At 46.0% G+C, this 13,957-nt stretch overlaps 1 protein-coding gene across 1 annotated transcript; it reads right to left on the bottom strand.

Moving 5' to 3' along the window:
• Positions 1 to 13,166, bottom strand: MYL11 (myosin light chain 11). Its single transcript, XM_066628983.1, has 7 exons — positions 13,079 to 13,166; positions 7,364 to 7,459; positions 2,226 to 2,301; positions 2,009 to 2,113; positions 1,841 to 1,919; positions 1,163 to 1,211; positions 1 to 363 (listed from the first exon to the last, which is right to left on the bottom strand). Exons 2-7 carry the CDS (start codon positions 7,397 to 7,399, stop codon positions 259 to 261), a joined length of 450 nt encoding a protein of 149 aa, XP_066485080.1. The 5' UTR covers positions 7,400 to 7,459; positions 13,079 to 13,166; the 3' UTR covers positions 1 to 258.
• Positions 13,167 to 13,957: the final 791 nt, after the last annotated feature.

Genomic DNA, 13,957 nt, shown 5'->3' with positions numbered 1-13,957 from the left:
AACAGAGATGTCTTCGTCTTTATTAAGACATTTTATGGCGGAAGGTCCCGGTCAGATTAAGATTGGTTGAGGTGGGCAGGGGTTGGCTTTGGGGGTGCAAATTTTCTCCCCAAATAACAATAATAAATAACAGGTTGACATATATATTGCTGGGATACAAAAGTGTGTGGATCATCAGGGACCGGCGTAAAGGAAACTCCCCCGCCTGGGGGTGTCTGGGTGGATTCCCCCACAAAGCAAGGGTGGGAAATTTTGGGTTTATTCCCCTTCCTTGTCCTCTCCGTGCGTGATGATGTGGGAAATGTTCTTGTAGTCAACGTTGCCAGCTACATCTGGAGGGAAGGCGTGCCACATGTTCTTGATCTGCAGGAGGAAGTAGAAGGTTAAAATGAGAAGTTACCGGATAGTGTGGATCAGTTTCTGTTCCTAGGAAATAAAAACACTACCTGCTATTTCTTGTGGTGACCTTTGGCTCTACAAACAATTGTGAATGTTTGTGAGTATATATAAGGACCTAATCTTATCCAACTTTCCAGCGCCAATGCAGCCTTGCCAACAGGGCATGCGCTGCATCCTGCAGTGGGGGGGGGGCAGTAATGGAGGCCTCTTCAAGGTAATGAAACATTTGTTCCCTTACATTGGGGCTACATCAGTGCTGGAAATATTCAGGAAATATATGCCTTTTTTTTAATGCAAGTACATTTCTTGAAAAGGGTATATAGATGAAAAAGATGAATAGAGTGAGGGATTCAAGAGAAAAAAAGGCTGCTTTATGTTTGTAAAAGATATTCATTTACAGTTGTTACAAGACTTGCCACAACTCCCTCTCCATCAACATCACTACCCACCTCCCACCCAGAAACCCAGAAAACTAAGACAGCACAGCTGTAAGAGTTCAAGCTTTCCTGTAAGTAGCACTTTCCAGGTTGGGAACCATAGGATGTACCCAACGGGTTCAGTCCTTCCACAAGAGGAAGGCATAATTGCAAGAAAACCTTATGATACAACCTCATGTGTGGACATGGAATATGAGCTGTGATTACTCTGGGGGCACAAACAATGCCTTGTCCCTGCTCCTTATTACTCCCTGATTTTGGAAAAGTATTTTAGGGCTAAGCTCTGTCCTCTGTTTTGGTGAATCAACCACTGAATGCTCCCTTACCTCTTCTGGGGTGAACCGGTCACACTGGGTGGTCAGGAGTTCTTCCAAGCTGTGATGAGGCAAGAGAATAGGGTGTGTTGCAGGGATCCCCAAATATCTGTTAACTCCTATCAGAATGTCCCCAAATCCTCCAACCTGAGGAGCTCCATATTCTGGAGAACATTTGCTTCCCAATCACTTCACCCCCAATCTTGCATGAGCTCAGTGTCTCCTCTGAAAGTCCTGCCTGGTTCTTTGGTCTTCAGCATCTCTATAGGGCTCAGCAGGCAATGGACTGTGAAGACCAATTTTAAGACCAAGTCCTACAATACCTTGCTTGTCTACTCCCTTCTCCCATCTTTCTTTCCCTCACTCACATGCTTTGAACTCTTCCTGACTTGCTGTTTCAAGCCAACCACAGATTGCTGTCACCCAAGTCTGCAAACTATGGTTTTCATTTGCTCTCTACACCAGAACTGGAACTTGCCCCCAAACCATGGTTTCCAGTTCTGGTATGGAAGGCCAGCACAGACCACAGTTTGCCAATTTGGATGCAAATGCAAATTACATCCTGAAGAACCAAGTCAGGGAGGGAATCAGGATGGGAGGGGAGGGAGGCAGTCAATGAGCCAAACTGTGGTTTGACATTACATGGAAATTGGCCCAGTGCCTTCCCTGGGTTGGGGGGTAAATACTCACAATTGCTTCTTGACGGTGCCCTTGCCCTCGGGGTCCAGGACTTTGAAGGCGCCATTAATTACATCTTCGGGATCGGCACCTGGTGAGACAAGGAAAGATGTATGATATTGAGTGGTGAGAATATGCCATCAGTTAGGAAGGAGGGGTGGGGTGGAGGAAATCACGCACCCTTCAGCTTCTCTCCAAACATGGTGAGGAAGACAGTGAAGTTGATGGGGCCACTGGCCTCCTTGATCATGGCTTCCAGCTCCTCATTCTTCACATTCAAGCGTCCTGCAAGGACAGGGGGAGGCATATTAGCCATGGGGGGATGGGCAGGGGGTGTCCACTAGCTATTAAGCCTTGCTTTTCCTTGCACTGGCATGCTCTTTCTCTCTTGCCTTACCCATAGCAGCGAATGTGTCTCGCAGGTCTTCCTTGTCAATGATACCATCTCTGTTCTGGTCAATGACAGTGAAGGCCTAGGGAAAGAGAGAAGGTAATTGTGGTAAGGTTCAGAAAACTCACCTCTAGTTACCCTGCAAAATAATTACAGCCTTTGACAATAATTACAGACTTTGACAACATCAAAATGTTTTTTTTGGAGGGGAATCCCCCTTCCTACAAATATAAGAATTCTGCGTTTCACCCTTGATTTGCATACAGAATTTGCAGGAAGGAGGGTGTGAAGATTTCACTGCACACTCTCATAGGACAACCAGGAATGCGAGCAGATATGTATTGTATTGACACACAACCTTTGCAGAAATATTTTGCAGAAGCTTCCTAAGCTTGGTTTGAAATTTGCATTTAACTTAGTATAGCTCAGCAACTGATGTTGGTAAAATGTGTTTTCATAATGACATAATGGTTTGTTGGCACCCCCTAGGTGCCCATGTACATCCCAAGGAAACACAAGTTGGCACCAACCAGTGTTTATATTTTTGTAGCAGTGATGACCTTGTGCATGTTGCATTAAGAGCATAAGAACATAAGAACAGCCCCACTGGATCAGGCCATAGGCCCATCTAGTCCAGCTTCCTGTATCTCACAGCGGCCCCACCAAATGCCCCAGGGAGCACACCTGATAACAAGAGACCTGCATCCTGGTGCCCTCCCTTGCATCTGACATAGTCCATTTCTAAAATCAGGAGGATGCACATACACATATATCATGGCTTGTAACCCGTAATGGATTTTTCCTCCAGAAACTTGTCCAATCCCCTTTTAAAGGCATCCAGACCAGATGCCGCCACCACATCCTGTGGCAAGAAATTCCACAGACCAACCACACGCTGAGTAAAGAAATATTTTCTTTTGTCTGTCCTAACTCTCCCAACACTCAGTTTTAGTGGCTGTCCCCTGGTTCTGGTGTTATGTGAGAGTGTAAAGAGCATCTCTCTATCCACTTTATCCTTCCCATGCATAATTTTGTATGTCTCAATCATGTCCCCCCTCAGGCGTCTCTTTTCTAAGCTGAAGAGGCCCAAACGCCATAGCCTTTCCTCATAAGGAAGGTGCCCCAGCCCAGCAATCATCTTAGTTGCCCTCTTTTGCACCTTTTCCATTCCCACTATATCCTTGTATAAATGTCCAAGAGGTTGACCCACAGCAGCTTTAATTTTGCATGAACATGCTTTAAAAGTCATCTTTTGTCCTTTGTGAAGAATATTAAACAGAATATCCAGACTTCAGGAACCATTTGGGAGAGGATAAGGATAATGTTTTGGCATTCAGGATGATGGCTGGAGCCATCTCCCTTTCTAATCCTACAGCATGGAAGTCATTCCTTTCTAAGTATGGGTTGATAAAAAGTTGGATACCATCTCCAGTTTAGATCAACACATTTGAAGAAGGACAACTCTAGAACAATGAAATGAATGAAATGTTCTTGAGAGCACAGTATTGATCAGAAGAAAGAAAGAACTGGGTGCATCTGAACAAGAGAACAGGAAAAGAAGGTAGAGATATCTTAGTGGCTTCTATCTAAAAAGTTATGATATTTAGGAGACAGGAAAAAAATTAGCTAGGTCCAGTGAAGGTTGGTCAAGAATAGGCAATTTGGTTGGCAGAAGAGCAGCTTTGCTATTGCAGGGGATGTAAAAATTTGCCAGGGATATCGCCAAATCTCTTTTTCTGGAATTTTGATGAGTTGGTTGGATGATCTAAGTAGGACATCCTGTACTGCTGGAAGCAGTATCCCTGCGGCAAATCCCTGCACTGGACCCTGTTTAAACTACCACCAGTATGGAGGATTTGGAGTTGATGGATCTTCTGAACAGCTTGGCCCTTGGCCAGTGTCTGACCAGACCACCCCTTGCCACCATTTGTGGGTAATTTGTGCACTGGCCTCAACATCCTTTAACATTCTGTTCAGTTCTCTTCTCAACCACTTCTCTTCACTAATCATGGGATGGCATTATGCCTTGTGGGCCTCTCCCCTTGCTGCTTCTTTGCAGCTGTGCCCTAGAGCCGCCTGTCACTTGATATCCCTCTTCGCTTCCACCAGGAATGGAAACAATTTTCTTCTGTCTCATATTGAACTCACTACCCCTCCCTAAGGGGACAGGTGGTACATTCCGAAGGAGCTGTTGATGAGGTCTCCAGAGGATGGCGGGGTGGGAGGGAGCATAATCCACTCAGTATTATTCCCCTTTTCTGCCTTGCGCTGCAGATTTGTGCTAGGTACCACAGCATGCACAGCAGAGTTCTCCAGGGAATGAAGACATGGAAGAGCTGCTGACTCTCTTTTCATTTTGAAGGCAATAATTCTAATTGCTGGGGATGGAAATTGCATTTTCCCAGCAACTCAACATGTTGGCTTGAGTGGAGGGGGAAACGCTGTTTCCCAGCAATAGAAGCACTCTCCTGGTGAACCTCATCTGAATGCCTGCCAACCCATCTTGTGAGAACCACACATTCCATGCACAAAAGCCACACTGACTGCCCATGGGTGGATGTGAAGACAGTCAATGCAGCAGTAGCGGTAACTATTACGGTCATTGATATAGTACTGTTAATGTAAGGAAAAGAGGAGTTTACAGTGTATGCACTGCACCATGAAAGAGTACCCACTTCTGAAATTTTGATCCCATCAGACAAAAGCTGTACAATCTAAGGAAATTAAATCGTTTCCCCCACCCTCAAAAAGACCTCAGCAAGTGGAACTAAGCTCCATACCATAAATAGCAAAACTGACTCCATAAACCTATGAAGCTGCCTTATATGGAATCAGGTCACTGGTTCATCTAGCCCAGCCAGAAGAGAAACTGAAGTTCTTGTTCTAAAATCTGGTTTGATGAGTCATCAGAATGTAAGACGAAGGCAGTGGGAAAGGCTTCAGTTCAAATTTTGGGCCAGTTTGGGTGATCTCAGTCAGTCCATTCTTCTTAAAGCCCAATCCTATGCATGTCTACTCAGAAGTAAGTCCCATTATAATCAATAGGGCGTACTCCTAGGAAAGTGTGAATAGGATTGTAGCCTTAGTCTAATTAGTTCACAGGATTGTGAGGACAAAATGGAGGTGGAAGAGGAGAACCACACACGTTGCCTTGGACGAAAGGTGGGATATAAGCGTCATAAATAAATATATATTATTCCAGTGGTATCGTTTGCTTTTTGCACCAAAGGCTTTAGGTGGTCATCAAAAAGAAAGAGATCGAAAATGGGTTGATAAGTGTAGCTTGAAGGAGAAAACCAGGCTGAAGAAACATCCAAAGCAATAGGAATGAGCGATGCCATCTCTTTGCATGTCCCAACACAAATATAATTGCCTTTTCTCTAGACTAAGCCCTAGAACTGAAGAGGTTTCTTAGCCTTTCTAACAGTGAGTTTAAATTTCAAAGAGCTGAGGACAAGGTGTCCTGCTTCGCGCCCTCCTCCAGGTCCATCACCCTGCATTTGTGTCCAAAGAACTCCTTGTAAGGAGCTACCACTTGCTCTGACCAAGCACAGTTGTCATCTGTTTTCTCCTTCTGCCCTTGCTCAAAATAGATCCTGCTGCATCTCAAAGGTCCCAGAAAGGAAACACCACCATTCTCGAGGTGGGGGAGTGCTGCTGTGGGGCAGTTATGGCAGCAGCAGCCACTGCAAAAGGACACGGAAGTGCCTCTTTGAAATGGAAACCAAGACTCTTAGATGTGTGGGAAGGAGGTCTTCTTTCACCAGCACACCACACTGGTTGACTAAATGGAAGAGTTTTGCTATAAACTGGGTTTACTAGTAGAGAAGAGAAGCTATTGAAATGGTGTGTGTGTGTGAGAGGTTGGAATTACCTTACAGAATGAAAGAGTTGGAGGAGAAACAAGAAATACCTAAGACTAGGTGGGGCCAACAATTTCAGCTCTTCTAACAGTGTAATCCTAGCCACGCCCACTCATTAATAAACCCAATTGAATTTAATTGGGCTTACTCCCATGTAAGAGTGTATAAGATTGCAGCTTAAGGGCCCAACCCTATCCAATTTTCTAGCACTTTGCAGCCACAATGCAGCCTTGAGGTAAGGGAACAAATGTTTCCGTACTTTGAGGAAGCCTCTTGACTGTCCCACCACCACAGGATGCAGTGCGCACCTCATTGACATGGCCGCACTGGCACTGGGAAATAAGACTGGGCCCTTAGCTACGCTGTCCTATAGAGACAAAGGAACCTTCTTAGGAGAACTTGGTCAAAGTTGCGCTTCTCTCTCTCTTTCCTTCTTTGAGAAACCCTTTAGAACCGTGGAAAGTTCACCATTATCTACATCTGACAGACCCATTAAGGGTCAAAATGCAACTTAGGAAGGAAGATTAGTGTGGTTGTGGCCTTCTCTGATGAAATTAGGTGATAAGAGTTCAGATACTCTGGCCCCTCCATTTTTAAAGGACCAATTCAATCTCAAGAACTCACCATTTAGTGCCTATTTGTGGTTTTAAAGATATGTACCAGTATGTATGCGAACTTCACGGGCTCCCTGGGTATTTTATGCTTAGAAAATTATTCCATAATTTGAAAGCAATTCCTCCATACTCTCATTGATCACAAGGACATGTGATTCCTAGGCTATTTAAAGCAGTTATCTGCAGATCTGAACATTCTTACTGCACCTCTTTCTTAGCCTTCTGCTCTCTTGGCTGATAACAACTGTTCATGCAATCCAGCTTTCCAGCTCTTATGCAGCTGTGCCAACAGGGCATGCACTGCATTCTATAATGTGAAGCAGTCATGGATGCCTCCACAAGGTAAGGGAAGCTTTGTTCCTTTACGTCAGGGCTGCATTGAAGCTGCATCAGTGCTGGAAAGTTGGATAGGACTGGGCCCTTATCTTTATTTCTGGTTTCCATATGTTTGCCAGAAACGGGAGTCAAAACTAAGCCCTTACATTATACTTCCACAGTTGCATACCTGAGGCTGAGAAAATCCCAGACAGAGCAGACAGGGATGATGGTGCATTAGCAGGGAAACTATCTTTGAAGCTTCTCCCAGAATGTGGACCTCTACAACATAGTGTGTCCTTTGCTAGCTCTGAATTGCATCTATTACCACCACCTTTTCCTCCTTTCTTACCTCTTTGAACTCCTGGATTTGTGTTTGGTCAAACATGGAGAAGACATTGGAGCTTCCTCCTTCCGCTGCTGCCCTTCTCTTTGCCTTCTTGGGTGCCTGTAATGGATTAAGGTCGGAATTAATTATCGGTCCAATCAATGGCATGAAAAGATGGAGCATGGAAAAGGTGGCACACTTCCTACAGGTTTCTGGAGATTTTGAAACATTGAGAGGATTGCAGAATATTGTTTTGTAAAACATTTTTGACAATTTTATACATTACTAACATTGGGGGGGGGGAAAGTCAAAAGGTTTATTTTCACTTTTAAAGAAATATTTATTCCCACATCCTTTTCAAATATTAGGTTCATAGCTCCAAAATATAATGTTGATACTAGTCTTTGTTATTTTCCATAAACAGAGCGAGGAAGGGTCAGGAGACTCCAAAATGTGCATTGAAACATTTTCTAATAATGTGTGTAAATAATCATTTTGTGTGATCCGGAAGCTCAAGCCACTTTTTACTTATCAAGAAATAGCACTGTTGGTTTGAGAAATGGCAGGTCTAGGAGCTCCTGCTAAGTAGCGAGGCAGGGTTTCAGTAGTATTTGAGATATGCCACAAACATAGATTTTAGGTATCTGAAAGCAAATACTTTTAATTCTGATCTCTCTCTCTCTCTCTCTCTCTCTCTCTCTCTCTCTCTCTCCCTCTCTGGGGGGAGGGGGCTCAGCAAATGGTACAGTCTCCTGAAATTGTCGGTATCTTTTAGCTTCCAAATGGTTCTCACTAAGAATTAAATAAAAATCCATAGTTGCCTGATATTTTCCTGCAAAGAGACAGTTTGAGCAAATATAAAACGACAGAGCAAAACTGATTTGGGTAAATAAAATATCGTACCAGAAACCATTATCAACCTAGAACTAATACATGTAATATTAAATACTGCCCAGGGCGGCTTCCATAAATGGCAGCATTAATACCTCAATCTGCTTTTTAAGCCTTGCCTTACGCGTGGCAAGAGAAGCCAGACAAAGGGGAACCAATTACTTTTCCTTAGCTTGCCCTCCCAACAGTGGTCCAAGGTGAAGTACCATAGAATGTGAGTTTAAACGTGCCCAAGAGTTCTTCTGTGTGCCCCCAAACTACTGAAAACTGTGATTTCAGCTTGTGACAAGCGACAACAAAGCCAGTTCTGAAGATGTGAGAAGAATGGTAAGGTGCTTATGGAGGAGGATTCTGATGCATTAAAACCAGACTCTGAACCCCCTGGAAAAAGAATAGCCTCAGAGTGCTAGTTGTGAGGTGGGGGAAATGAAGGTTAATTAGCCCCTTGCACGACAACAACGGGTAAGTTATGGCCACCTAGAAATGACAGACAGCAAAGAAAATTGGACTGGACTATGACTGGGTGGATGGAAACCACTGCAGGGTGAATTCCATCCCCAGGGAGAAGTGTATCTGTGTGGCAAGGAGCTATGAAGAGAGTCTGAGCCTCTGAAATTAGAATTGTAAAGGTTTGGGAAGCCCTGCACCACCACGTAAGCAACGCAGATGACATCCCATGAGGATGTGTTACTTAGTGCAAGAGGCAGGCTTGGCTTGCTTGCTTGGGTGGCTCAGAGTGTTCTGTAAGCACCTGGGTGTAAGCAATGCGCCCAGTCTCTGCTGGCAGCACACGGAGGCCTGGATCGATGATGCATGTGTGCTGGTGATCAGTTTACCAGGGCCCTGGGCAAAGCCTGCACTGGGCCTTCCAAGGAGCCCCATGCCCACCCCTTGATGGTGCATTTACATGCAACGGCTGCCACCAATGCAGAGGGTTTAGGCGTTGGTCTGGCCAAGAGGACCCTTGATTGGGTGAGGGATTTGGGGTCTGGATTTTTCAGTCTCCAGAAATGTGATTCCTGCAGCTTCTGCCTGCTCAACAATTGTTCTGCAGCTGTCCTTTACTCCTTAAAAAAAAATCAAATCCACTTTCTCTTAAGCCTGCACCCCACCAAACACCTGCTGTAGTTGGGGGTGTTGTCTTTGAATTCAGAATTAATTTCCAGTTTGGAAAACCATATTGCTACGTTATTCCAGGAAAAAAAAGAAAAGAAATATCTGGGGCAGAAAGAATTCACCAGGGAGATCTAGAGTGCTGAGAGGAGCAATGGAAATGGAGAGCTATTAAGGAGAAGACAGCTGGAGACGGATATATGCTGTATGTGAGTTTAGTGGGAGACCACAAGGGGCATGGAGTACAGGACAGATGTCCAATCATTCTCCCTAATATGACATCCTGTGCACTGTTTTGCCTTCACTTCTTAATTCTTTTCCTCCTGCCAATACCCCAGTTGCTCCTCAGCATCCCCACTGACACACATTCCTCCACTTTGCCTTCAATAGCTCCAGCGTATCCACAGAACACACACATTTCTCTTGCCTGAATGGGAAATGTGAAAGTGGAAAGAAACGGGAATGGGTAAGGGTATCAGTGAAAGAGAGACGACAGGAAAGATCAATGTCAAGGGGAAAACAGCCCACAGAACCATCAAAGAGCATTATTGCCGTCTTCTCTCTCTTAGGAAGAAAGAGCAGATCAAGAGACTGATCAACAGATATTCCTTTTTCATTTTCTCTCCACTTTGTACATTTCCACAAGACTGGCCGGCTGGAGTTGGGGTAGCCAGTTTCCTTTAAACCTTATGTCCTTAGGAACCTTTCAGTGCCAGCACCCCTTCTATCTTACTTACCATCTTTTCTCAGCGGGTGGGCGAACAGCAGCTGTGGGTGCGATGGGGATGTCCCAGGGGCCAGAAGGCAGAGGAGCCTAGACACAGGGTGTGAATTCCCCTGGGGTTATATAGAGACCCCTTGCAGGAGGCGGGGCAGCTAACTATAGTCACATCTTCAAGTTTGGCTACAAGGGTGGGGGTGGGGGGTAACCAGAATCCAGAAATAGACTTGAGGAACGCAAACGGGCCAGCTCCTTTCTTGGAGAAGGAAAATGTATATTATATTTGACAGTTCCCACTCCAGAAATCTAAGATCTTAAATGTCCAGGGGTACCCGAGTTTCTTCCCTGAACACACAGCAGGCCCTGTCCCAAACTGGGAGGGACAAATTGGTCCCTTGGTCCCTATTTACAACTCATCTGATCGTTGCCAAGACCCAAAGAATCAATAATAATAATTTATTTACATAGCATCACTGGTGAACAAAATATAAGATGACAGTTCCCTGCCCCAAGGAGCTTACAGTCTAAAATTTGACACAGGGGAGGGAAATAGAGGCAAGCTTAAGTAGGAAAAGAATATGCATTTATTTCAGTTGCACATACAGTACAGAGACTTTATTAAAATGGAGTACAGGAACTAAAGGGCTATGCTAAAGGTTTTGTGGAAAAGATGCGTTTTGACATCTGTTGCATGAAATTCAAAAATCCTGCATTCACTTTATTATATTTCTCTTATTCAGCAAACGAATATTTGCAAAGTACAAAAAATCAACCTCACTCTGAAACTTCCAGGAGCTTCAAACTTGGTGGCACTTTCTAGTCCTAAAATCTGGTAGTACTGTTTGGCATGGATAAAGGAAAAGGAATGGGACTAATTTTATCTCAGGGCCAGGCCAGTCATGGGCATGATGGGATACTTGAACCAGAAATTGGCCTGCCACTGAACAGCTGGGCTGTTAGCTGCATTCAGATTGCTGCTCAGCGTGGCCAGGTGAAAGGATGCTGAGCACCTTCTACTGAGGCATGTTTTAAGGCCTCACACATCAGAGTTTAGTGTAGGAAGCAAGCTGAATACACCCCTTCTTCCCTCTCTCCCAGCCAAGGGTATCCAATGTCCCTGAGAAAATTTCCTTTTTGGGATGGTTGGCCCCAGCTGTCACTTGTGAGACACCAAGGTAAAAGCAGAGGATCCTAAAGATAGCCAGCGGATCTCTGTTTCCCTGCAATGGGAGGCCTTTTCATTTATCTCCCTCCTTTGACTTTCTAATTCCAAAAATTTCTTCTCTAAAGACTACAGCTATGTGTTGTAAGGAGAAAGAGAGAGAGAATATTGTTGGCTGAAAAGATCAAGCTCCATTCAAGGATCAAGCAGCCATTCAAACCTTCCCATTTCTCCTCCTTCCTAGTAAAGGGATCAGCAACAAGAGACTCTGGAATGAAATCCAGCCGACAGAGTACCACCAACAGCGAACACAGAGGCAGGAGAGGTGTGAGGAGGATGCTGTGTAGAAACAGTATTTTTTGGTTGTCCGTTTTACGGTATGGGGACTCCTTTCCTTGATGAATCTCCTGTTGTGAGCTGTTCAGGGCTTTAAGCTGCTTTAAAACAGCTGCTTCCACTGCTTTAAAAACAGCTAGACTAATTGGTAGGTCTTACCACTATTAGTAGGATTCTAAGTGAGCACAACAATATGTGGATATACAGTAATGTAACATTTTCCTGTCTCACCTCCCCAAAAAACCCATATAAAGAGGGCATTAAGGAGCAATGGGGCATCCAGGGATGCCATGGTGATGGGGCAGTAGTGTTTTTACCTATTCCTGCAAAAGACACACATGAGATAAAATGAAGGTGCAAGAAGTAAGAAACATTGAGGGAAGACACAAGAAATATAAGGTAAAAGAAAATGAAAGTTTAGAACATTGGTGATTATGAGGGTGGCTGAATGATATGTACTGATGACAAAGGGAGGGGAGAGACTGAATGTTGTGCCAAGATGGAGAAAAGTGCAGGAAGGATAGAGCCCATCCTTTCAGCTGAGGGTAACCTGATCCACTCAGCTTTTTCCAGCTCCCAGTGCTGAGCTGACATCCTCCTCCTGGATACATGCCCAAGATGGAAAGGCAACACTCCCTGCTAGCCTAGAGCTGTACCTCCTGTACTCCCAGCCCCAAAAGAAAAACCCAGGAGACCTGGCGCCCTCTGAACAACGCGGCGAGAAACAGCGTGAGAGGAATTAAGATGAAGAAGCTTTTCCAAGATGGACTGATGGCAGTGGTTCCCAAACTTTTTTGAATGGCAGCTCCCCTGACCTACTGGGCCACTGGCCGCAGCTCCCCATTAGGGCCACAACCTTATACACTGTATAGGGCAGCAGGTTTTTTGTGAGGATTCCGTGGCTCCCCAGGCTGGTTTCGTGGCTCCCTGGGGGCTTACAGTTTGGGAACCACTGGAGAAAACAGCACCAGAATCTGTGGAATTCCTCCTGGCAAGCCAGGAAGAAAAAAGGCAAACCATTACATATATGTTTATTAACTCATGTAAACGTGCACACATCTAAAACTCAAGGACACTTGGTGGATGGGGAGGCAGGTGAGCCAGGGCCTCCCCACTGGAGTCCTTCGAAAAGCGCTGCCACAGGGTGAGGTGCGCATGCAGTACAACCCATGCAAAAAATGTTGGGGGACCAGGGATGTGGGTAATAAATAGTTAGGTGGGCCAGTCGTCTGACTGGCTATAAGGCAGGGATGTGTGGTGGGTGGAGAGGAAGGTGAGGCAGAACCTCCCCACCGGAGTCCTTCGAGGAGCGCCTCACGCGGCAGCGCTCCTTGAAGGACTCCGGTGGGGAGGCTCTGCCTCAGCTGCCTCCCCACCCACCACACGCCCTGGGGGTTAGGAGCAAGGCTAAAGCATGGCGCAGTTGCCGCCCTGCACACTAAGAGAGCCTGACATGACTGCAAAGGATTCTGGGAGTTTGGTCAAGCAGTGAAGAAAAACGCCTCAGAAAACTTACCCTGAGGCACTTTTCCCATTGGGCGCTTCAGCTCGTCTCTCATTCGCCAACCCAATTGCCAATCAGTAGCAGTCTCCTAGCAACGCCTCGCTCCCGCCTCAACCCTCCCCATCTCCATTGGCGCTTGGCTAGTACTGTACCCTCAAGCCTCTTGCGCGCGCACTGGCAAAGGAGAACGTCAGTTGAGCCTCGAACCACCCCCTCCCCTTTGCTATTGGCTCATCTGCGAACAAGGCCACACCCACAGGAAACGCCTCTCAGGCCTTTCGTTCTATTGATGCCCGTTCGCGTTCGTCTTTCGCATCTTGGCGTTCCATTGGTTAAGGGACACGTCAATCAACGGCAGCCGCTAATCCTAGTATCACCACACCGCTTGATTGACGGACGCTGCCGCTTGTACGCCCCATGCGTCGTTTGTAGACGTCAGGTGCCTCATGGCTTTGAAGGGTTAATTTTCTGTCCTGCCTGTGATCGGATTGGTGAATTCTTGCCGGTGCGGTCTTCTATTGGCTGGGTGCTCTTTTAAGCCCGCCCACTCTTTTCCTTCCCCCCCCCTCAGTTCGGTTCCGATTGGTTGAGCTTCTCCGGCCTCCCGTCAACACGGATATCTGGTTTGGCTTCTCTGCCCTCAATTGGCTGACGCTCCCCGCTAGTCCCGCCTTTTTGCCGAGTTCCTTGTCACCGCCCTTCCTCTTTTTCATTGCTGTCTCCACTGCCCCTCACCGATTGGCTGCCCGGGTGCCTTCCGATTGGCTCGGCCTCCGCCGGTCCCCTCCCTTGGCACCGGGCCTTTGCCATCCTGTCCCCTTTCTCTTTCGTGATTGGCTAAGACTGCTTTCCTCCTTGACGTTCATTGGCTCAGCTTCAGAGTGGACAGGC

This window comes from Tiliqua scincoides, chromosome 5 (genome assembly GCF_035046505.1).
Source record: "Tiliqua scincoides isolate rTilSci1 chromosome 5, rTilSci1.hap2, whole genome shotgun sequence".
In the NCBI taxonomy this organism is placed as follows: Eukaryota; Metazoa; Chordata; class Lepidosauria; order Squamata; family Scincidae; genus Tiliqua; species Tiliqua scincoides.
This window is presented reverse-complemented; position numbering and strand designations above follow the sequence as displayed.